We start from the raw sequence: 25,124 nt of genomic DNA, 5'->3' as shown, positions 1-25,124 counted from the left end.
ATTACATATGTTTTATAAACATAAGATGCAATTGTATTTTCAACGATCTGAACCGTTCATTTTTTAGTTTTCCACTCAAATATCATCCCTACAAAAAATTAGCTCAATCGGAGATGTAAAAGTTAGGTAACGGTGGTCCAACTTATGAACGATCGTGGTTTTTCTAATGATAATCGAACGGGTAAATGAATTTTGATTTGGCCGATTTTTTATAAGGATGATCTTTGACTATGAACATAGAAAATTAACGGCTCAAATTGTTGAAATTAAGTTGTGGTCTTCACAATTATGGAAACGACAAGGTTTCAACGGGAAAGTTATTAGAATTATATTTTTCAAGTGTATTTATATATAGAAGCTCACATCTCAATCATGTGTTTAACGATCTGAACCATTCATATTTTAGTTTTCCACTCAAAGATAATCCATGCAAAAAATTAGCTCAATCAGAGATGTAAAAGTGAGGTAATGGTGGTCGAATTAATGAACGATCGTGGTTTAATAACTTTAATTATAGTTGTATGATAGAAGTTGTATATAAACATGTACATTTATGTTTTATTATAGTTGTAATGTTGTATATAATTTTAAAAGTTTATTATTTATGGTATTACACTAACATAATAGTATTATATAATAACTTAATAAGCATATTAATAATTTATTGAAGTAAACAAACGAAAGAGCTATTTAATATGTTATGATTCACATACTAGACAAATAAATTAGGAAGAGGATCCCCTGCCTTGCAGGGAAGCAAGGCAGAGGATCTTCTTCCAATAAATTAGTCAGCTTAATTGGTTGAGAGTTAAAGCTTGTTATATGAGGTCTCATGTTCAAATCACAAATAGCCAAAATCCTATATTTTTTTAATTGAAGATATATATGTGTGTAAATAGGCTTTGGGCTTATTATGGGCCGCCTGTTCGGGCCTAACACAGCCCGGCCCTCCAAGCCCGCAAACCCCGAGCCCAATGGACGGGCCTTGGGCTTGTGTATTAAGGCCCAAGCCCGGCCCAGCCCAAAAACCCTATTGGACTCCTCTAATTCAAGCCAGAAACTGAAAGATTTGGGTCGGGCTGGCCTGGCCCGGCCCATTTCCGACCCCTAATTAGAGACAAATATAGAATTAATTCGGATGAGATTTTCTAGTAGGGGAATTAATTAGTATTAATTAGGTTTACTGCATTTATCATCAAAATCAATCAAATCCCCATAATTTAGGAATTAATTCAATTTAGCATTTCTTAGGAATAACGGCATACTTTGTAATTATGTGAGGGCTTTTAGGTATGTTTTAATACTAGGTGGCTGAATTTTTTGAATTTGACCCTAAAATCCAGTTAATCCTATTTGTTAATGTGTTTTTTCAGTTTCTTTTCTAAACTTTTCTACAGGGGCATGTCGTGTCTTTTCTTCTGTTTATTGAGACTGCTGTATCTTATAGGTAATTTGTATTTTCTATGAGAAGTTGATAGTAAGTCACTCTCTTTGCTCCAGTAATTACTTCCTCATCTCTCTCTTGGTATTATTTGATCTGTATGTGTGAATATTTGGTGCGTTTGCTAGATTTAGCATCCACTATCTGCCATTATTTTAGTTATTTAATTTGCTTGAGATTTCTAAAATGTATATATATAAATTAATGACATTAATTAAAAAAACGGCCAATTACAAATAAATTAATCAATTATTTCTAAATTACACATTAGTCAATGAATGATTCTTAAATTTAAAACCGTCACTATTGACTAAAATGAAAAAAAAAAAAAAAAAGTTCTTAGACATAATTGTGCATGGGTCAATCAGCCAAGATTGTTTTACCTTATTAGGTCTTCTAAATATTGTATACAATATACATACCATACATCACCATCGGGGAATGTAAGATTGCAAGTTAAAGACTTGGAGTGGAAATTGTGAGAGATATACAAAAAATGGCCTCTGGATATTTCTCCATCTTTGCCAAGAACTTAATCATTCTGGTTGTCATTGCCATGTTCTTCTTTTCACATGGTATGTTGAAACTTAGAACTCCCATGATGAATTAATCGTATCACTAGCTTCCTATAATGTTTGACCTTTTTTCCGCAATTTTAATTATCTTATTTTCTCTTCTTAGTGGTTTATTTTAAAGAGAAAAGCTTCTATGATTTTCTATTGTGTTTATCTCTTTTATCGTGATTCAAACATATAAGACAGCCCCATCAATGTATTTCTCTTATTTTAGATAACCAAAAGTATTTTTTGTAATGTTTGATTACGAAGTTTAAATATTAACAAACAGAACTGGTTTTTAGAATTGAAGAAGTATCTAAGTACTTCCTTTTCAAGAAAATACTCGTTTTTCTAAAAACAAAAACATAAAAACAAAAGATTTACGTAGTGTTTGTAATTACAAAAGCACTATTAATTAAGAAAAAATGTTGCATAGAGAAATGCTCCCAAATAGGCTCTAAATTAATTTTTGCATCTCTGCAAACAGATTACACCTTTCATTAATTTTGTTGATTAACAGTAATAAATTATTCTTATAACTTCATTTTGGATCTTTTTTTTTTTTTTTTTTTTATACGTGTTCTTTACCTAATACACTAATATATGTTACTATTATTTCAGGAATGGCCGATGTAACGTGCATTGCAAAATGTGAAGAGCTACCTGGTCCTAATTGTAATGCCATGTGCAAGGTTGGTGGTTACGCGAGAGGGCTATGCGAAAATCAAAAGTGTTGCTGCCATCCAGAAGGCTTTGTGTAACCTATTCTAAATCAAAGCATATGATTAATAAAGATGAATAAGTATGCACCATTAAAGCACTATGGGGCTGTTTGTGGGGCTTGATAAACATGGGATTGGGAAACTTTTATCTAATTAAATTGAATTTGAACTGGATTGAAACATAATTTGGTCCAACTTAAATTGCTCCATCAGAAGTAAACGTACTTAAGTTGAAAACTCCCTAAATCTGATTAATTGGAAAATATGGTTATCCATTTAGAAGATTACACATTCAATTCAATGATAATTATCCATTCTGAAGCAATTGCTCAAAATTGTTCTTAAGAGAATATTTTTTAAGGAATATCCATATAATTAACTATTAATAGTGATCATGTCAATAGCCAATGTCCCTAGTACATTACTCCTTCAAAAGCAGGGTCCAATTTTTAATAAGACAATAATTCAAGCACAATAGAGAAATGTGCTCTATGTTCGACACTACTCGTTTAGGGATTGAAATGTGGAATCAATGTAATTAATTAATTCCTCTCCCAAGCGTTATATAAGTAATAATTCAGATCAAGACCAAGGAGAAATTTAACTACTTCTGCAAGTGAAGGCCCAGTTACCAAATAAACAATGCAAAAGATGTCATTCTTGAAACTCATGACTGCAAAGCTATAGCTATCTCCAATATCCCTACCAGCAAAAACATAAGTGCTCGATCTGACTCTAAGAAAAAGAGTTTTTGTCACTGCTGCCACAAGACCCTTTGTGTTGGATTTCTCGCATAATATATATATATATAATATAAAAAAATGCTCTAAAACTAACTAGTTAGTAAGTTAATATAAAACTAACCACCTTGTTGGGTCCACCGCACAATGTAATCTCAAAATCCAAACCGTTTATTTTTTAAGCCCTAGTTCAAAAATCATTCCTGTAAAAAATCTTCAAAATCGGAAGTTATTTAGTCATTTGATTATAACAACAACTATTTATATGCTTTTATCGAAAATGCTGATCGTCTATTTATTTGATCTCAATTAGATGACTAAATGATTTCTGATTTAGTTGATTTTTTGCAATGATAATTTTTGAAGTAGGACCTAAATAATTGACGGTTTGGATTATGAGATTAGTTATGTGGTATTCCCAAAAGTATGGTTAGTTTCGTATTAACTTGCTAACCAGTTAGTTTTAGAGCACTCCTCTATATATATATTATGGTCAGAATATATATGGTTTTAATAATAATATCATGCATTTATTGGCATATATATGATTGGTTAATTCTGATTATTTATTAGCATTGCTCTTCTTTTTATATACTTCTAAGGTGTTGTAACTAACAATTAATAGAGGTTCCTTAGTAAGCTTACTTCATGTCTGCATGAGGCCAAGTGTGCTTTTAATATATTTGAAATGTAGGAATATTGGTTTGTTACATAAAATATCAGTGTTGGAATATTAGTCTTAATTTATAAATTTGAGTTGGAAATTGGTTTGTTACATAATAAATCAATAGTAAAACCCAAATTTTCTTGTGAATTTTTTTTTCTGTGTTCTGTGATTTTATTTTTGATGGAGCAACGCCAAAGAGGGCTTTATTTCTGAGTTAATATTACAATCTCCTTGTCCTTCTTTATTTTACTTTAATTTTTGTTGTCTTCTAGCCAGTGTTTTGACAATTGCTCAGTTGTTTTCTTTGATATTTTGTCTCCGAAGGAAAACAAAATTATTGCTGGCATTATAAAGTTATAACTAATATGCTCCTATATATTGTTTTTATTGTTGTTTTCCCTTTTCTTTTTTAACTAATACAACACCAATATACTCCTGAGTCCTGATTTATATAAAATGTATCATTTTGTGGGCAATTTTGGATTCTAAAAAAATTCACCAGACCTTATATACACTAATTGTAGGTAATATGACAGGAGCTAATTGTCACCAGAAAAACAAAATTAACAACAATAGGCCGGCTCTTATTAGTTACAACTGATTTTGATTTCATTTAGAAACAAACATCAAAGCAAAATAGCCATGCAATCGTGAAAACACGCCAAACATTGTAACAAAAAACCATCTGTCTCCCTTATATATATCATTGTGTTTGATGGAGTTTCTGAGCAGGCTTCTAAGTACCACTACATCCTCCTTTGTGACTTGGGGTTGGCCTAGTAGGCCAAAGACAAAAGCTTCCCCCCTACACACTCGAGTTCGAACCATCTCCCCTCCCCTGTGTAATCACGTACTACATCCTCCTTCTAAGGAGGAACAAGATTCTTAATGGCAGTACCAAGTCGAGTGCTGCTAATTGTTCTTGTTTCCATAGTGGTCTCAGCCACGGTAGCCCATGAAAAAGGCCACCACGGCCATGCCCAACGGGGTGGCCCCGTGACATATGATGGGAGGTCGCTGATTATTAATGGAAAACGAGAGCTGTTGTTTTCGGGTTCAATCCATTACACGCGAAGCACGGCTGAAATGTGGCCGGATCTTCTGAGGAAGGCTAAACGTGGAGGTTTGAATGTGATTCAAACTTATGTGTTCTGGAACATTCATGAGCCTGTGCAAGGGCAGTACAATTTTGAGGGGAACTATGATTTGGTGAGGTTCATTAAGTTGGTACAGGAGAATGGAATGTATGTTACCATTCGGCTTGGGCCATTCATCCAAGCCGAATGGAACCATGGAGGACTTCCATATTGGCTAAGGGAAGTCCCCGACATCATATTTCGTTCCGATAATGCAGCATACAAGTACCACATGAAGAAGTATATGAAGATGGTTGTAAACAAATTGAAAAAGGAGAAGCTATTTGCTCCTCAGGGAGGCCCAATCATCTTAGCGCAGATTGAAAATGAGTACAATCATGTCCAGCTTGCATATAGAGAGTTGGGAAATAGTTATGTCAGGTGGGCGGGGAAGATGGCAGTGGCTCAGAACATCGGAGTACCATGGATCATGTGCAAGCAAAAAGATGCTCCTGATCCGGTAATTAATGCGTGCAACGGAAGGCACTGTGGCGATACTTTCACAGGCCCTAATAAGCCCCACAAGCCTGCTCTATGGACCGAGAATTGGACTGCTCAGTACAGAGTATTTGGTGACCCTCCTTCACAAAGAGCCGCTGAAGATATTGCATTTTCAGTTGCGCGCTTTTTCTCAAAGAACGGAGCTCTAACCAACTACTATATGTACCATGGTGGCACAAATTTTGGAAGAACAAGTGCTGTTTTCACAACAACTCGCTACTATGACGAAGCTCCTCTTGATGAATATGGTTTGCAAAGGGACCCTAAATGGAGCCACCTCAAGGACTTGCACAAGGCTTTGAAGCTATCCAAGAAGGCTTTGCTTTGGGGAGTTCATGGAGTCCAAAGGATTGGAATAGACACCGAGGCTCGTTTCTATGAGAAACCAGGGACAAACATATGTGCTGCTTTCTTGACCAACAACCACTCCACAATTGAAACAATTGTTAACTGGCGCGGTCAAGATTATTACCTGCCACCGCGTTCCATTAGCATCCTCCCTGATTGCAAGACCGTCATCTTCAATACCGGAACAATTGTATCCCAACATAATGAAAGAAACTTTGTTCGATCAAAGGTTGCTAATAATCTCAACTGGAGAAAGGCTTCGGAACCCATTCCAAGCACTGTGCAAGTGCCAGTTAATACCAGCACACCACTAGAGCTGTACAGCTTGCTAAAAGATACCACAGACTATGCATGGTACACCACTAGCCTTGAACTTAGTCCACAGGACTTGCCCATGAAGGAAAGTATTCAACCTGTTATACGAATTGCAAGTCTTGGTCACGCATTGCATGTCTTTGTCAATGGTGAATATGTTGGTTCGGGACATGGCAGCCACGACGAGAAGAGCTTCCTCTTGGAGAAACCTGTATCCCTCAAGGTAGGGGTCAACCAGATAGCCCTCCTTGCCATGACAGTGGGACTCCCGGATAGCGGAGCCTACATGGAGCATAGGTATGCAGGGCCTAATGCTATATTAGTCCTAGGATTGACCACTGGAACACTAGATCTCTCAAAGAATGGGTGGGGGCATCAGGTTGGCCTCAATGGAGAAAAGCTCCAAGTGTTCACCGAGGAGGGTTCAAAACAAGTTCAATGGAGTAAAACAAAGGAAGTAGCAAAGGCTCTAACATGGTTCAAGACATATTTTGATGCTCCTGAAGGAAATGACCCTGTTGCTATTCGGATGACGGGTATGGGAAAGGGAATGATTTGGGTGAATGGTAAAAGCATTGGTCGTCATTGGATCTCCTTCATTTCTCCTCTCGGACAGCCTACTCAATCTGAATACCACATCCCGAGATCCTTCATCAAGTCTAGGAAAAATCTTCTTGTAGTATTGGAGGAGGAGGCAGCAGCAAAGCCTGAACACATTGAGATCCTAACCGTCAACAGAGATACCATTTGTAGTTTCATTAGAGAATATCATCCTCCAAATGTTAAGTCATGGGCAAGACAAGACGGCAATATCCATCCTGTTTTGGATGTTGTTAAACCATCCGCGGATATCAAGTGTCCAAACTACAAAAAGATCGTCGCCGTGGAATTTGCAAGCTTCGGCAATCCAACTGGAGTCTGTGGTAGCTACGTCTTGGGCAAATGCAACTCCCCAGTATCCAAGGAGGTGGTTGAACAGCATTGCTTGGGACACACCAGCTGCTCAATCCCAATCAACCGCGAGCTTTTCTTCAACAATATCAATGATGGTTGCCCAGATATCATGAAGACACTTGCTATCCAAGTTAAATGCGCCATATAACTATATAAAGGGTGTTTGAGACAGCAGTGTTGGGATAATTAATGTTTTGGATTGGGATTAGTTAATCTTATACATCAAATTAATCCTAATCAATGAAAGGATTGTTTTTATTTTTTATATATTTTTTTTCTTTTGGTGAAGGAGCAAAGAAAAATTGATTATAATCGAATTGGAGTTTCTACTTCATCATCTCTAAAGATGAAGGATTTTGCAATATATTATTGATCCTAACCCAAATCATTGTACTCAGCAATGTATTGCTCGATCATCCCTCACGTATTGCTTGGTGCGTCCTAGGGTGCTACTCGAGGACTCCTCGAGTAAAGTCATGGTTAATGTTTTTAGTTGTCATTTCTTTTTAATTTTTCTTAAAATCTTCACTTATTGTTTTCCCTTTTCATTTTTAATAGTATTTTCTTTTGTTGAAACTCTCATTGAATTCATATTTATATGAGATAATTCATGGTTCATTCTTATTGGTTTCCAATATGAGGCGAGTGGTGTCTATTGGAAATTACAGATTTTATAGGTTCTGAGATTCTTGATGCCATGACCCTAAGGAGCATTGATCTCTTCTTCTTTTGATGCTTATTGCTTTAGTACTCCCTTTTAATCCTCTAAGAATAGTTCATCCAAACCTCGGTATCCACATAGATTAATTCTAAACCAAATATTCTACTAAATACACAACTGAATTAAGTCCATGAAACAAAAATCTTCTTACGACTAGTATCAAACATTTATATGTTAAACTAACCCAAAAAGAACACAAAACTTAATAAATAATGGAAATTTACACAAAGGCTAGATAATATCAGTTTGTAAGAGGAAGCCTTAACACACAAGTCTCAACAAAGGCATGTTCAACTTACCCCTCAATTCTAAACAAAGTATCATCCATAAATTTATTAGATGGAGCATTTGGTGAAATTCAAACACTCATCCTAATAATTTTGTGAAGTGGATGGTTGGTCTTCATCGTGCATATGCTTCCGCTTTCTAGTAGTAGTCATTGGCCCCAAAGACAAGGAAAGCCACTGCTCTTATTGATGATGATGATCCACATTCGTATCATCATCATATTCATGGATTTCCATCACATCTGAGGCTCTACTAGACTCATTCTGTTGAGAATTCATTGGCTCCAGGGACATGTAAAGGCATTGCTGTTGTTGCTCATCAACATTGACTGCCTTGACAACTGAGGCTCCACGAGGCCTTTTTTATTGTTGCCCCTGCTCTTGTTGATGATTAGCACCATTGACTGTGATCATGGCATACTAGGTGGACCCACCAATTTTTTAAGGGCACCGATCCATTTTGATAGCGAGGTTACTCAAAGAAGGAAAATTGAACTCTACACATAAGAGGCAGGAATAAACTCTCTCTTGCCACATTGCAACTTGATTTCATTACCAGGAATATATTGGAACCACACATGATTTAAGTTTGTCTTTGTTGAATAAATAAAAAATCTATAGAAACCACAACTGTATCCATTGATGTGAACTTCAGGTACAGGACCACATGGAAGGGCATTTAAGAACTTCTGCTCAAATTCAAAAACAAGACAGAGTGCCAATCCTGAATTCTCCCATTTGAAATTTCCAGGGATTTCAATACAAACTTCACATGATCTGGATCCTGCATTCTCCCATTCAAATCCATCCTTGTAAGTCCCTGCAGAAGCCGATTCACTTGAAAACTTCACTTCCTTAACATAGCTGAACCACTTTGGTACTTGACTTCCTGGGAGTACAACTCTAAACGCTTAGTGTTTAGAAGATACCTGTAACACGGTAATAACCATAATTTTATCTGAACTGTGTGTGTGTGTATATATATATATTTTTTATTTATATGTGTGTGTGTGTGTGTGTGTGTTTGTATGTAGAGAGAGAGAAAAAAAAAAAAAAACCTAATTTAGTAAAATGTTTTCCCACTTTTCCATGTTACAACCCAGATTGTCACAGTCTCTGGCAATTGAACAAGTTCATAGCATGAAAAGTTATTGGCTCTTTATGTTCCAATATGTCTGACAATTTTGAAAATCTTTCCAATGATTCGCAACCTTCCCACTTGTACCTTTCTTACCTTTGGTGGAAACTTTGGAATTTCTCGAAGCCTCTTGCAACGACTCAAATTAAGGTCCAATAAGTTGACAAATTTGCTAATTCTTACAGGAAGATTATCAAAATTGCTTCCTGAGAGATCAAGTGTTGTTAATCTGGGCACCCAAACCAGAGTTGGAAGGAACTCACTTTTAGATAAATTGCCTTCCCAGGAACAGAAATGTTTGAGTTAGTTGGATTCACCAAAGGAATTGATTCTGCACCGGACTTCACCTTATTTGGTAATGTAACATGTTTTGACAATCATTGAGATCCGAGGATTGAAGATGTCTTAACTCATAAATGCTGCATGGCAGATTTGTAAGGTTTTTACAACCTTTAAGAATTAACTCCTCAAGCCCAATGGCATACCCAATTGATGGCGGCAATTCTTTTATGGCAGTGCCCGACAGATCTATATGGTACAAGGATAGCATCTTTCTTGAAATTTCTGGGAAACTCTCAAGACTTTTACAACCATCAAAATAAATGTACACTAGAGATTTCATGGTGACTAATCTTGGAAACATTGTAAGTTTAGAACAGTCAAGAAGGCTCAATTCAACAAGTTTATCAAGAAAGCCAACAGAAGGATGAACCTTAACTAAATTTGTACAGTCACTTATATGCAACTCCTCTAGGTTTGGGATTCCTGAGAAGTCAGGGATTTCTTTTATGGCAGCGCACAATATAAATATGCTTTTCAAGGATACCATATTTCCTGCAAAATCTGGGAAACTCTTAAGCCTTTCACAACCTTGAAGATTCATAAATTCCAGAGATTTCATGGTGACTAGTCTTGGAAGCATTGTAAAGTTAGAGCAGTTCACAGGGCTCAATCCAACAAGTTTATCAAGAAATCCAACAAAATGATGAACCTCAACTAAATTTGTACAGTCATCTATTTCCAACTCCTCTAGATTTGGGGTTCCTGAGAAGTTGGGGATTTCTTTTATGGCAACGAAACCATGAAGAGACAAAAATTTCAGAGATTTCATGGTGACTAGTCTTGGAAGCATTGTAAGGTTTGAGCACTCCAGAAGGCTCAATTCAACAAGTTTATCAAGGAATCCAACAGAATGATAAACCTCAACTAAACTTGTACAGAAATCAAGATTCAACTTCTCTAGGTTTACGATTCCTGAGAAGTCAGGGATTTCTATCAGGAATTCAGAGTAAGATAAATCCATAGATTTCAAATTTTGAAAATTCTGTGACAAAAAAAAAAAAAAAAAAAAGGGGGGGATCAGATTTTGCTATGCTTCAAAGAAGTTCACAACATAATAAAAAAAAAAAAGTAAACTTTTTCAATTGAAAGTAATTTAAAATACCTTAAACACCCACCCACGGTTGTGTCATGCAACTGCTAGGCATATTGACAGCAACGAGTTTATTAGGATGAAAATTGGATGGCAAGGATTTTGAAGGATATTCAGGCCAATCAAGCCATCTCAAATTGTTGGGGAGATCATCAATGTCTCCAGAAAGGTGTCCATTACAATTTTCAAAAAATTGGAGATTTTTCATCTTTGAGAAGCTCTTACCAGCCAAGGGTATCTCATATGGTTTGGGCAAGTTTACCATGATACCTTTAATCTGTTCGGTTCCCTATAGTATAAAAAGCAAAAGCATTAACAAAGCAAGTTCTTTATCAAATAAGTGCTCAACTAATATAAAATTCGATATATATTTTTCTTTAAGATTTTAAAAGAAAACGATTTACTCAAGTTATTTATACCGAATTGAATTATACAATTATATATATATATATATTCTTTGTATCTTCTGTCAGAAGATGATAAACATCTTCATGAAACCACAATCTGCTATGCTTTCCAGGCTTAGTAGGCGATTCTTCACAAACTATTTCTTTACCCATTTCTTCTACCAAGTCATGCATCAAAATATATTTATATTGGCCAACACTTATCAGTGCCTTTTCTATGAGTGTTTCAATACCAATAAGTGGGTTTCCATGCTTTTACCTTTAAAGAAACATGCAATGTCAAGGAATATATCCTTCACAGGATCTTCCAATGCATTGTAACTTATTTCGAGAACTTTTCGAATCTGCTTGTTAGGAACTCTTTTGTAACTATCTAATGTAGCTTGCCATTGATCTAAGCTTCTACCACATAGGTGAGAGCCTAACACAATCAAAGCCAATGGAAAACCATGAGCATACTCTACTGCACATTTTGTGAGTTTCACATAATCGTCCAAAGGTCCATTTCTTTTGAAGGCATTCCAACTGAAGAGCTCGATAGCTTCATGATAATCTAATTCCTTGGCCGTGTATGTTAAATTAACTTGATGAGCATTTAGCAAATGCTTATCTCGGGTCATTATGATAATTATACTGCCCAAACCAAACCAATCAGACCCTCCAGCTAAGTTGTTTAACTGTTCCAATTCATTCACATCATCAAGAATTAAGAGGACCTTTTTATGACTCAGCCTTTTCTTTATCACATTGACTCCTCTATCAACATTGGTCACCTTCAAGTTTGTCCCCTAGAATTTCAGAAAGCAAAGTCTCTTGTAGTTGGGCTAGGCCTCCATGTTGCCCTGATTTTTCTCTAACATTTTCCAAAAAACATCTACCTTCAAACTTATGAGCAATTGAATTATACAAAGCTTTGGCAATTAATTGTTGTTTTGCCTATTCCACCAATTCCCCATATCCCTACCATCCGTACATCGTTTGCCCCAACACCTAAAAGCTTATCTATATCTTGTAGAGAAGACTCTATTCCAACTGGATGTGTGGCCACTTCCAAATATGTATGATTTAATACTTGAATTGATATATCCTCAACAATCTTGTGGATAAGTTGAGATTCATGTCTGTCAATTCAAAAGCATACAAAACATTTAATGAGTTGACCTTTTAATCTATGTACACGTCAAAAAATATATGTTGTGTATATGATTTAATTATTCTATATATATATAGTGTGTGTGTGTGTGTACATTCATTCTCTAATAGGGAAGCCCTCATTTAAAGAATTATGTGTGTGTGTGTATATGAGGCATGATATAAAGGTGTTCTCAAACACTAACTGTTAATCAGAAATCAATTAACTACTCTTTTGAGCCAAGCACAAGATGTAATCTCATCATTCAAACACCAAGCAGAACTTTTAAGATCATTCTAAAGAAAAGGGCCTAACTATAGGTTAACGAAAAGGATTTTTTTTACTCCCATCCAACATAAAAATAAAAGGACACAATAGTGGTCGGAAACATACCCATCCAAATAATGCCATCCGGATAAATTTGCTGCTTCAGAAAGAGCTTTCCTCCATCTTTGCACCTTATTCATGTTATCCTTGAATTTGCATTCATGTTTGGCAAGTGCCTCACCGAAACTACCTGTCTGGTTCCGTACATTGGAGGGATCCACCTTGTAAAAAATTGGCACAACCTTTTGTCCCTTCAATTCTTTACATTGAATGATTTTTACTAGTTCATCCAAGCACCACCTCGAGGAGGCATAGTTTTGAGAGAAGACGATGATAGAGATCATTGACTCTTCAATTGCTTTGAGAAGTGTTGTTGATATTTCTTCTCCTCTTCTAAGCTGGCCATCTATGAAGGTGTGAATTCCCTCACGAACCAAAGCTTTGGTCAAATGGTCTGTAAAAACTCAGAAACACATCGTAAGTCCATGAATGGGTGAGGGAAGAAGATGAAGACTCGCCTTGACTGGCCATAGAAGCTATATATGTTAGTTCTTTGGTGCAAGAAGGTATGTTGTTTGTTTGCATGCAAGCCAGAAAACCAAAGAGATAGGAATGGTAGACTCACCTCGAAGGTTTTGTCACGTTATATATATATGATACTCGATTTGCATCATACAAAGCAGTTTCCTGCTACCCGCCATGTGAATGCGAAGAAAGAGACCAACTTTCACTGCAACTTCAACCTGTGATATTTCTGGCCAAAAAAAAAAAAACCTGTGATATTTCTTCTGGTAGTTGTTACTACGCGTTTGCACATGATTGGTGTTGTTTCACTTTTTGTTGACTGGATTTATTGCTTACTTTTCTTCTCGACGAACCCCTCACTATCAATCTTGTCAATGGGCCAGGCCCCATTGTTCATCAAGATGAGGATAAGGATCATCCCAATTCCCAACAAACAGTTTTGGCTGCTGTGCATTAGCTCTGCAAAATACAAGATTTTGGGAATGGGACATCTTTACCTGTAATTCCCATGGGAATGGCAATGAGCATTCTCAAATTATGTATGTGAAGAAAACAATGGAATGATCATTCCATAAGGATTCTCACTCTATTAACCAAGCTTCCTTCCAAGGTTTAAAACCTGCAACCAGAATCAGCTATTCCAGAAGTACTATTTGCATAATACCCTGATGTAGAACAGTTCTGTTGTATGCCATTACAAAAGGGTTAGGCAACCTCAAATCATGTGTAGCTACTGAATCTATGTTTTTTCTCAGTTTTTTTTTTTTTCTTCACTTTTGGTACCCAATGTTTGACCCTTATCCTAATTTGGTATTTAAAGTTTTATTTAATCCAATTTCTTCCAGTTTATTTAACATTAGTGTTTTGAGTCCCTTGGCATTGTGAGAGACTTTTAAGTACTCAGATAAAATAAACATACCAAATTGAGACATTGGTCAAAATTTGGGTACCAAAAGTATAAGAAATAAAAACAAAAAATATCCTCTTTTTTTTTTGGTCCGAATTGTGGATGAGATTCAAACACAAACACATTAATTTCACCTGGACTTGGACAGGAATAGTAATCCTTTGTTTTTATTTGTTCCCAAGCGGATTCACATAGCACTTGGCCCACAGCCAGCAAGAATTATTCAATACTCATGACCCGAATGAATGACAATCTGAATAGCGGAACATCCACCCAAGAGTGTCCAAGTCATCAGGAAAAAACGAATTTTACATCCACCAATGGGAACAAAAGAAGGAAACCAACACAGACTAGTACACAAAGCCCATATATCATTTTCACTTTTCGTAAAAAGATAAAGCTCAGTAAAATGAGATCATTTCCTAGATTCAATTTGTGAGCTGAATTTAAAAGAATTTTGTTTCTCCATCTAAAGTATAATACAAGAAATTACAGCTTTGCCCTCCCGCAGATTTGTGGCACTCTATTTCCTGACTTACACAGGCACCCGTCGGCCACGATACCGGTCAAGGATCTGCACATCAAAGTGGGATGGTCATAAACATATAAAGAAAAATTATTCGGTCAGACTGTTTACACTCAAACATGCAAGAACCACATGAACATAAAACAATTATCCTGGAGCAGTTGAAAATGTGGTATGGGTCAGCTCAACACATATGGAAATTCAATTGCTTTTGCGCGATACCAAGCTGATTGGATGTTCGTATGCAGACACCTCCAATGCAGTTCAAACTAATCAAAGATAATCAAGAATATCAAGCTAATCAAGGATACCAAGCTAACCAAGGATAATACTCACATCATTAGAGTAAAGAAACAAAATATCTCTCAAACTTCTATTTCACATTAACGTTATAAAACAGATAGATTAATGTCCATTTGTTGCACTTGTTTCTGTGCAAGGAGGTGTGCTGCCACCTTAATATAGGACATAAATTAGTAAAGTGCTCCCACCTTAATGGTAGACTCCCCAGTACCATGGCAAACTTAATTTGGACATCATATTGCGGCCTTGCCTATCCTGTTCAGACAGGAAGTTAAAGCATGTGGGGGAATAATGGAGGTATTGGGTTCCTCTTTCTAAGACAGTCGAGAGTGACTAATTTCACGAAAAACTTGCTCTCTCCCAAGGTTATATAAATAAAAAACGGTACTAAGCAAAGTGATTCTGCCAAGCTAACTAAAAAATTTGAAACAAATTATAAGGTGAATGTCCACACCAAGGTAATAATCGACCCCATCATTTTTCTTGCAAACAACCGCTAGTTGGATTAGGATGGCAACACCGTATGATTATCTAACTAAAGCTAAACCCACTTCACACACAACTCATGTCCTACTTTAAGCAACATGACTAATAATTCCTATTTTTTTGCTTTACAGAGAAAAAATGCCCAAGAGCTCTTTCGAATTTGTTCCGAGAAAATTCAGTTTACTTGGTTAGAACATCATGTCAAGTTTACTCTTTTGATATCCTATGTATTTTTATTTCACCAACTCAAACACCAAAACATATGAAAGCACTTATAAAAAAGTTAAAAATAATAACACTTTTTTTTTAATTAAAAACAAAAATTATCATATAAGACAGACATGAACATCACATGGTCTTCAGAAACTGTTCTTTCCATTAAAAAAAAGGAATGTGCCCTCAATTCTTTTCGAGAGACAATGTGCTGCGGAAAAAGACCTATCCATATTTTACCCAGAAATAACTCCAGATACACCCAAAGCCCAACAAAATACAACCCAGTTAAATCTGACCAACAGAGGCAAATTCTACAAGAAGAAGATTCTGGTTAACGAAACATAGTTATAACCATGATTAAATAAATAAATCATATCCCGGCCCCCACTCCAACAAAAAATAAAACTCCGACATAAACAAGTTCAATATATACATATATACAGACAAACAGACACACATATATCTATGTGTGTGTCAAGAGCAATATAAAGGGCAATATAAAGGGCCGCAGGTAATCAAGACGGTCTTTTATTTGTTAGCAAGACTCAAGTTTGCATCAACTGTCAGGCTGTCAATGATTTTAAATATTCTCTTATATATTGAACAATGGGATCACGACTCCAATAGTCCTAATGTCCTATATGTTTGTTTTTTTCCTTAACAATAATCAACTAGTTTTTTATGAACATAAAAATGAGTAGAATAATTCCCATGCAAGTCCAGATATAAATCATTTTAAAAACCACAAGAGAAAAAAAGGGCTTTCCAGTTTTGCCTGAAATGGGTTTCATGAATGCATAAGTCAGGCAGACATTGCATAAATTATCTGGTATTATGAATCATTAAAGTACCAAAATAAACATACCGATCTCACATATGGTTGTTGGAACAGCCATCCTAGAACTGGAATCTTCTGCAGAAAAACTGCCAATGTTGGCCAGAAGCCGCTGCACAACATACTCCCATCAGCAACTTCAAATGTAAAATGAATGTATCACTATGAAAAGGATCAAAGTAAAACTCCTATAAACCTGAAGAGTACGATGAACCCATATGCCTCCAAAATCATGCCCACAATAGGCCACCCTATGATCACAAAGAAGAAGCCAACCCCAAAAGAAATTGATCCCTGTACAGTTGAAGAAAAAAACCCAGGTGAAAGAGAAAAGTTAGAATACATGCATGGAGAGAAAGGTTAAGCATCAACACGCGCAGAGATGAAGAGAAAGGTTAAGCATCATAAACCTTATAGTTTTGACGTTTCATGAAGAATTGCAGACTGGACTTAAATCCAATGGTTAAAGTCACCCCTGAGAAGAAGAGGATCTGATTAAGTACCACACACAAATGAGGAGTGTTAAAACATGTAGCATGTACAGCAATAAAAAAATAAAAAAAAAAAAAAAAAAAAAAAAACATACACAGAGAGAAGCAAGTAACTTAGCAAGAAGATTAGATAAAAAATACACTTACATTTCCCATTGCAAGTAATCCCTTGTCGAAGAAGAAAATGATTCCCATGCCCGTGAAAAATATGCCAAATCCTGTCAATCCTAGTCCAATCTCTGTCATTTCACAATTACACGAATCAGAGGTCACACCAATATACATCCAAAACCAGCCCAGCTAGCAATCAATCTAAACTTTATCCAGATATTTAACCCCAATAGAAAAGAGGCGGAGTAAACAGAATAAATTCCTATAATTCATTCTTCTTTATAAGAATTATTCCTATACTACATGAATTGTCCACCACAATATCACCGCACATAACATTGTTGCAATTTTGGAAAAGGTATTAAGAATTTATCATATTGGTCACGAAAACCAAATGCTATGCAGTTTGAGTCTCACTTGAATTTATAATCAGTATTACCTATAACAAGTGCACATAAACAAGATGTACACACACAAACACATAAAGAAAGTAAATAAAAGAATGCAAATCTCTTGGAAAACTATGATAAACAGCAAAGATTAGTAAAAAAATTTCTCTCACTTTTCCGATCATTCATCTCGAAGGAAACCATTTTTTCTGACGATTCACTGCACACCATAACATCGAAAATTAGCAGCGAATAAAGAAATTAACAGATTAAATAAATGAATAAGATTCAAGAAAAGGTGAAAAGTAATGGAAATTAGGGCTTGGATTAAGAATTTTAGGATCGAATGGATGCGGCAACAATACCTTCAAGAAATCTGAGGCAAACAAACACGGATTTGAAGATGAGGATCTTACGAGGACCTGTAGAAGACAGATTCCAATCAGTATATTATCAAATTAGAACGAGCAAAGAGTGAATCTACAACTCCGATTGTTTTCCGAGAAATCACACGAAGAGAAAACGAAAAATTCAGCCCTAATTTCCGTTTTCTTTTCGTTTCCTAGGGTTTCTCAGCAACCAAACAGAGTTCAATGGCGATGAGTTTAGAGAGAGAGCGCGAGAGAGAACCTGTGTGAGAGTGAGGCAGACTGTTGAGAGGGTTGGAGCGGAAATGGTTTGTTGAGAACTTGAGAACTTCACAGAGAGAGATAGAGAGCGCGTGCTGGACACGAATAAAATCGGTTTTCTGGTGCTTCTAAACGAAGGAAAGGAACTAAGGAAGAGCTTAAGAAAACAATTCGATGATGATGTTGTTTTTTTTTTGGCCAGGATGATGATGTTGTTTAGCCAATAGAATTTGAGATTTTAGTGTACTTATATAAATATTTATATATAATAGTAAATCTTTTTTCACACCAAAATACAAAATATATATATATATATATTTTGTCTTCCTGCAAAAAGAAAAATAGTATTGACTTCGAGAAATTTTATTCAATAACTTTTTAAATATCCGTTAAACTTTGTTGACCTAATAGTCCCAAAACTAATAATAATGACCCTTTAATATTTTTTCAAACCATAATACCCTTTATATATGAAAATGTTGCCAGAGTCCACCAAAAATTCGACCCAAAATTTCACTTGTTGCACCTTCTTTCTACAGCAGCCAAACATTCCTCCACCTTCTTCATGCAGGAGCCATGAAGAGCGACCTCCCTCACCGGCCAACGACCCATCATCTCATCTCTCTATCTCTCTCCCCTTCTCTCCCAACCCAAATCTGAAAAAAAAATAAAATAAAACTCAAATCTAGACGTTTTCTCTAAATGGGTTGGGAGGGAAGGGGAGAAAGAGACAGAGATAGAGAAAGAGAGAGAGATGAGAGGTCGGTAGAGGAGGTGGAGGATGGTGGTGGGCACCGGCCAGCGACTCATCATCTTTTCTCACTATCTCTCTCCCCTTCTCTCCTAACCCAGATCTTAAAAAAAAAAAAAAACAAACAAACAAAATTCGAAAACTCAGATATGGTGAAATGCGCTATAACTAGAGAGGAGAAGTGCATTATAGCTAGAAGAGGAGAAAAAATGGTTGAATTTGTGATCACCACATGTACCAAAAATTTCACAAAAGTAATTTGTGGTCGCCACGTGGCGACCACAAATTCGACCAGATTTGAAAATTTTGCATCTTCTTCTTCTCTATTACTGGGTTTTGATGGATCTAATCTCTCAAATAATCAACCATTTTCTAGGTTTTTTTGTGGGTTTTGCTAGGTGACGATGGGGGAGGCGAGGGGTTTTTTTGTGGGTTTTATTGGGCGACGTGGGTTTTTTTTTATTGGATTTTGTTGGGTTTTCTGCAGTGGTGGGGTATGGGGGCGCCGGCGGCTGGGGTGGCAAGGGGCGCAGTAGTGAGGGGGGCAGTGGTTTGCTGGGGAGCAAGCAAGGGAGGGAAGGAGAGGCAATGGTTGACTGGGGAAGAAAAAAAAAAGGGTTTGTTATGAAGGATATTATGAGTATTTCAAGTTAAAAAGAGTTATAAATGTTAATTTTGGGGCTAGAGGTAAAAAAAGTTTAAGGGTTATCAAATAAAATTTTTCATTAACTTTAGGTACCAAATTGCAATATTTAACTACCAAAATGTTTATATCATTTCACTTTAGATATTAAATTTCAGTTTAGGTACAAACTTTAAAGAATATATTTATATTGAGCTATAACTGTCTAATTAACAGTCATAACTTTTTTATTGAATTATTGTTTTTTCAATATTTGCAAGGCTTAAACTTTAATATTTCGTTTCTGCTTTATAAGACTTCATTTTCCAAGCCTAAATCAAAAGCATTAACCCCTTATAAATTTGAAACAGTCTCAACTGTGACTGTTTGACAATCACAACTGTATAGTAAATCGATTTGTGACCTAATCTGTGAGGCCTCGAAAATTTTTCGTGTTTTATTTTATTTTCAAGATTGGTTTTGAGCCAATGGGAAAATTGTATTCTTCACTACGAGTACGTAGTATTTTTCTGAGTCCCGGAGTATTTTTGGTTAATTTTCGAAGTTTGTTGAGTGGGAAGATCTTGGTCATTGATCTATTTTTGATCAAACGGCCAAGATATTGACACATGACAGCATCTGGTGGCAGGGGAGGAAGCCATGAGAAGAACGGAGAACTCGGTGAAATTTTGTGAAAAATCCCACTTCACCGAGCGATCGGCGTGCCTTGCCAAGCACTCGACAATGTTTTATATAAATACCCCCCAGCTCTCATTTCTCTCATCCGCAACATCTCTCTCAGTTGTCTCTTTTAGCTGAGAGATTGTCTTGAGTTTCTCTTCGCCCGCGAAGGTGGTGAAGTGGTGAGGTAGGTTTAGGATGCACGGAATCCAGGTGGGTGATTTGGGATCCTAGTCTTGTGGTTTTGTCATTAGTCCTTTGTTGTATAATTTGTAGAATTGTGAGAATGATTTATTTAATTAATTGTATAAGGTAAGGTTACCTTATTTGACTTATTATTTTAGTGATGGTGTGTGAAACCTTAATTTTGTAGGTAACATCTTACTGTTTATGATAGTGAATTATTGTTGTTCAATTAGTTGGTGTCATAATTAGAACGGTACACAAATTAATTGTAATGGCACATCTAGATGCCAGTGATGCTCGTTTGAGCTATTTATTTGATTGAGTTATTGTTAGCCATTGATTTAGCATTTTACTTGTTGTTTTACAAGTAGAGTAAATGTTGTTAATTGAAATGAATTAGGGTACACTTTAGAGATTTCACATAATCTCTTGGTTGATTGTGGTGTGACCTTACTTTCATAATTTGAAAACTATAACTTGATTAAGTAACGATTTTGGGTAATAACATTGATAATTGCTGGTTGATTACTGAATATATGTGAGTTATTGACTAATGAAAATGAATTAGGGCATCCACTAGTGAATTCATATAATCTATTTGATTATTGTATGGCCCTACTTTTTATAATCGGACATCATAATTTGATTAAATAATCATTCAGTTATTATGATGATAAAGGTTGGTTTGAATATTATATGTTTTGATTGTATACATTCCTGAGATGCTAGGTTGTGCATCATGTTTATGCATTGTTATATGTGTGATACCCAGGGAGCAAATTTTTTTTCGCGGTATTACTTGACCATGGTTGACTTGTAGGTCAAACCACCACTTCTATTTCAGTTGTCAACGTGACTCGGAGTACTTTTGCTTATAGTTGGAACTACCCTTGTCCTTGTTACTGTTACTTTCTATTTTTTTTTTCTATTTTTTTTTATTGCTCGTGCCTTGCGAGTGAGACAAGGATTAACGGTAGTAACCTTGGAGGGACAATGTAGTAATTTCACACTCGAACTCTTAAACCCGAACTTGAGGGCGTGACACGTGGCAAGAGGGGCCGGCTTCCATTTCTTAGGAAGCCCATTTAATTTTTCCCTTAAACCTAATTATTTATTTTGGACCCTAGTACATAAATCCAAGCCCAATTAATTTCCTTTGGCATGAAAAATTAAAACCAGCTGGGCTCTTTAATTACATATGGTTAGCCTAGGCCTAAAACCCAATCAGCAGCCCACCTAGCCCCTAAGACAGCCACGTACACGTTATTTAATTCTGATGGCTGTTAGTTTTGGAAACCCAACCAACCATCATTTGTAAACTCATGTACGCCAACCCTTTCACCTTCCTCTTCTCCTTTTTGTCTGTGTTCTCTTCTCTCTCTGCATTTTTCTCTCTTTCCATTTCCTCTGTAGACAAACAGTCTTGTAACCACAGAACCAAACCTTAGACAACATTCTCGAGTTCACTGGGTGAGGAACTTTTTGAGCCGAGAGAGAAAAGTCGGAGACCATTGTCTATGAGCTACATGAATAGAAGAGGTGAGGACTGATTTTGGGTAATTTTTCCTTTTGCATGTTACCTCCTTACGTTTCGATAGCCCTTCAGATTCTTTCTCTAAAGTTAGAAATTTCACCAAGGCCTTGAACTAACTTTGGTACCTTCATTTGTGTTTTGGGGCTGCTGGACTTTTGTTACACTCAGGGAGAGCGCGCAGCAACTGGTTGAGGAAGGTTTGGATTTCTCAATCCTCTTTTCATTTCTGACTTCGTTCCCAAAAACCTTTCATTTTGTTGATCAAGCCCAGAACTTGGTCATTTCTCAAGCTAATCACTAATATGAATTGTATTTTGTGAATGCATGTGCAATCCGAGAGTAGGTATGTTCTTCTTGGTAAGTTCTTACCCTTATTTGTGAGTCAAGTTTCTCTTTTTACTTGTTTAGACTGATAGGCTGTTAAGGGTTTCATCCTTGATACATGCAAGATCAGAAAAGGGATTTGGTGCACTTGCATGCGGGTTTGAGGGTACTGTCTCGTGAAACCAAGCTGTGCTTTGGGGTAAGAAGCTCTAAACTTATTTGTGAACCTTGTGAATCTATCTTGGTGTTGCTTTGGGTGTGTTGGTCTGCTTGGTTTGGCAAAAGAGTCAAGAGTTTTGAGTTTTCTGTCAAAAACCTTATTTTTCTGGTTTTCGTAATCCCTGACCCGGAGTTACTATTTTTGAAAACTTTACTGATTGAAAAAGTATTTCGACCTGATTTTTGGTATGCATAAACTAGACATCCTAACGGTCATTTAGAAACCAAGAACACCTCAATCGGACCTCTGACGAATTAGTTATGAATTTTCTAAGCTGACCCTGAATTTCTGAAACTTGACAGCAGCGATTTCCTTTTTACTAGTCTAAGTTTTTGAGTCTCCTTTGTGTTCTAGTGGTTTTAACCTAAAATGAGGTTGATGGGATGATGTTATACCTGTTTTGATTGGGTTTCTTATATTGGATCATGCGGTTTGAGGTTTTAAGACATTAGTCACTCCACCTTTGAATTTGGAGGATGAGCATTGCTCCCAAATCATAGGCTGGATTGATTGGCGAAACTATATTGATCCACAACTCCAAACCACTTGATAATTTTTTGTGAGTGACCCTCTGCATGTCTAAAATCATCCCACCAATTTTCAAAACTTTTGGACTGTTACTTATTTTTTTTAAAATCCGAGACTACACCCTGCTCCAGTGATCCTATTTGCTGGCAGTCAGCTACCTTCTAATTCTTTCCTTTTTAAAACATATCCATTTGACCACCTGAGTTATTTACATCATTATAAATTTGTTTTAAAGTCGATCCACCTAGCATTCATTTAAATGTTTTCACTCTTTGGATTATTCATTTGGTGTCTGGGACAATCTTAGCTTGCCAAACAAGTGCGTTAACTCGGTAAAACCCCATTCTTGAACTTGGTTGTGTCCTGGTGTGTTTTGTGTAATGTTGCAGGGGCCTTGTTAGTTTCTTAAGAGCTTTGGAGTTTGGGGGCAACTACTAGAGAAGGTAGGGGGGCTTGCCCAAGTTAATTTTCTAGAAACTAACAATTGGAGAGTCTTGCTTGTGCTTGTGCATGATTGGTTGTGTATGTACATTGTAAGTATGATACCTGCATCCATGGTGGTTAATTGTTGTGAAATCTGGAACCTACAGGCTTAGTTCTTGCTTAATTGCTATTTGAAAACTCTAGTTAAACTATAGGATGCATAAATGGTTAGATTAAAGGCCTAAACGCCTAGAGAAAATTATGTGATATTTGATGATTAAAAGAAATAGAATTATCGGATTAGAGTCACTCTATAATTTAAAGGTGATTTATCCTTATTTGCCTTGCAACCAGCCAGCTTGATTAATGAATTATTCCTCATAATATAACCTAATTAAATATGGTAATGAGGCTTATAAATCCCCTTTGAACTACTTGTGTGACTTATATTTCAGTATGTGAAAAACCTTGTATCATTTCTATGATTAATGGCTGCTGATGAGAACCCTTAACTATGTAATGGTTTTGGGTTGATAATGTTGTTATACGTTGAACACTGAAATTGATATTGAGCATGTGCATTCCTACATGGACTTGATTTTGGCATAGGTTGATGGTAGTGGATTATGCATTCATGCATCATAATCATCCTCATTGAGTATTGTGAAACTAATGAGAATTCAGTGTTTGGACACCTAGTCTTAGAACGAGGGGTTGCGTGAGCGACCTTGGGTTTCGATTCTCTAAACCACAGTGGAAAACCCAGTGAGCAGTTGGCCCCCTGGTCAGCTCCCCAGGTTCAGTCAGAACGTACTGGGATAGTACGGACCGCATGGATACATTTGATGTGGTAGTATACTGGGTTTGCGACCGTGGAGGTACCACAGGTCGTGAGGGCCGTTCTTATCACTAATTTGCGGCAGGAGGGTAGGCCGGGTAGTGATGGTACTGCGGTACAAGCTATGGTGGTCCACTATTATTTAACAGGTAATGAGATGTGCTTCTGCGGATTGGCAAAGGTACGCATGCATAAGATATTTGTTGCATGCATCTCTGACATCTTTGCCATGTAAGTACAAAATGACATTGCTTACATGATGAACTTGATATAACATGTTATCTTGTGATTTATTACGTTTTTGTACGAATTGTGATTTATGGTTTGAAGCCATGTTTGGGTATGGTTGTTTTTAAACGACTTGCTTGTTAAGTAAGATAAAACTTGAGATTGTGTGGACACATTTTTGGGTCAGGTGAACCGAGCAAAGGATCCGGTGGTTTGGTGATGCTCACCCCTACATAGATTTTGCAGGTTTGGCATTATGGTGATACTAGTGGAGATATCTGATGACGAGACACCGCCTACTTTGACGACAATTGGGTATTCGAGTTCTAGCAGTTCCCTCATGAGCGAGTGAGTACCGGACCAGTGTCTTAGACTCTCGTACTTATCCTTCGTTTGTCTTTGGCTCATTAGTGTTACAAATGTTTGGCTTACTTGAGGTTTATCTATTGCAAGACTATTCTCGGGGGTGTGTCGGGTTAACCCCGGATGACTTGACTTGTAATTTGGCTATCTGATCTAGGTCGACCAAGTTACTTAGATCCTAAA

The 25,124-nt window shown here is 36.5% G+C and overlaps 2 protein-coding genes and 1 pseudogene across 3 annotated transcripts; 1 reads left to right on the top strand and 2 right to left on the bottom strand.

Moving 5' to 3' along the window:
- The first annotated feature begins 5,015 nt into the window (after positions 1-5,015).
- LOC147293022 (beta-galactosidase 13-like) lies at positions 5,016-7,529 on the top strand. The gene has a single exon (XM_086233843.1). The coding sequence runs from the start codon at positions 5,016-5,018 to the stop codon at positions 7,527-7,529; it is 2,514 nt and encodes an 837-aa protein (XP_086089969.1).
- Positions 7,530-9,496: 1,967 nt separating this feature from the next.
- On the bottom strand, positions 9,497-13,418 carry LOC147293021 (disease resistance protein Roq1-like; annotated as a pseudogene). The gene is made up of 5 exons (XR_015120237.1): positions 12,892-13,418; positions 11,394-12,487; positions 10,989-11,248; positions 10,380-10,438; positions 9,497-10,310 (listed from the first exon to the last, which is right to left on the bottom strand). The product of XR_015120237.1 is annotated as a disease resistance protein Roq1-like (transcript).
- A 1,047-nt stretch (positions 13,419-14,465) lies between these two features.
- On the bottom strand, positions 14,466-18,383 carry LOC147293020 (vesicle transport protein GOT1-like). The gene is made up of 8 exons (XM_086232066.1): positions 18,245-18,383; positions 17,980-18,036; positions 17,788-17,834; positions 17,262-17,353; positions 17,034-17,114; positions 16,820-16,917; positions 16,654-16,735; positions 14,466-14,831 (listed from the first exon to the last, which is right to left on the bottom strand). Exons 3-8 carry the CDS (start codon positions 17,816-17,818, stop codon positions 14,793-14,795), a joined length of 423 nt encoding a protein of 140 aa, XP_086088192.1. The 5' UTR covers positions 17,819-17,834; positions 17,980-18,036; positions 18,245-18,383; the 3' UTR covers positions 14,466-14,792.
- Positions 18,384-25,124: the final 6,741 nt, after the last annotated feature.

This window comes from Dryas octopetala, chromosome 2, assembly GCF_963921425.1.
Source record: "Dryas octopetala chromosome 2, drDryOcto1.1, whole genome shotgun sequence".
NCBI classification, from domain to species: domain Eukaryota; kingdom Viridiplantae; phylum Streptophyta; class Magnoliopsida; order Rosales; family Rosaceae; genus Dryas; species Dryas octopetala.
Note: the sequence above shows the minus strand (reverse complement) of the source record. Positions and strands in the feature narration are given on the sequence as shown.

Bases quoted from the DNA above. Each gene is read 5' to 3' on its own strand.
- LOC147293022 (XM_086233843.1), top strand. From the start codon at position 5,016: ATGGCAGTACCAAGTCGAGTGCTGCTAATTGTTCTTGTTTCCATAGTG.
- LOC147293020 (XM_086232066.1), bottom strand. From the start codon at position 17,818: ATGGTTTCCTTCGAGATGAATGATCGGAAAA. The intron at 17,354-17,787 runs GTGAGAGAAATT...GTGAAATGACAG, and splicing joins CGAGATGAATGATCGGAAAA to AGATTGGACTAGGATTGACA. The intron at 16,918-17,033 runs GTTTATGATGCT...TCAACTGTACAG, and splicing joins TGAAACGTCAAAACTATAAG to GGATCAATTTCTTTTGGGGT.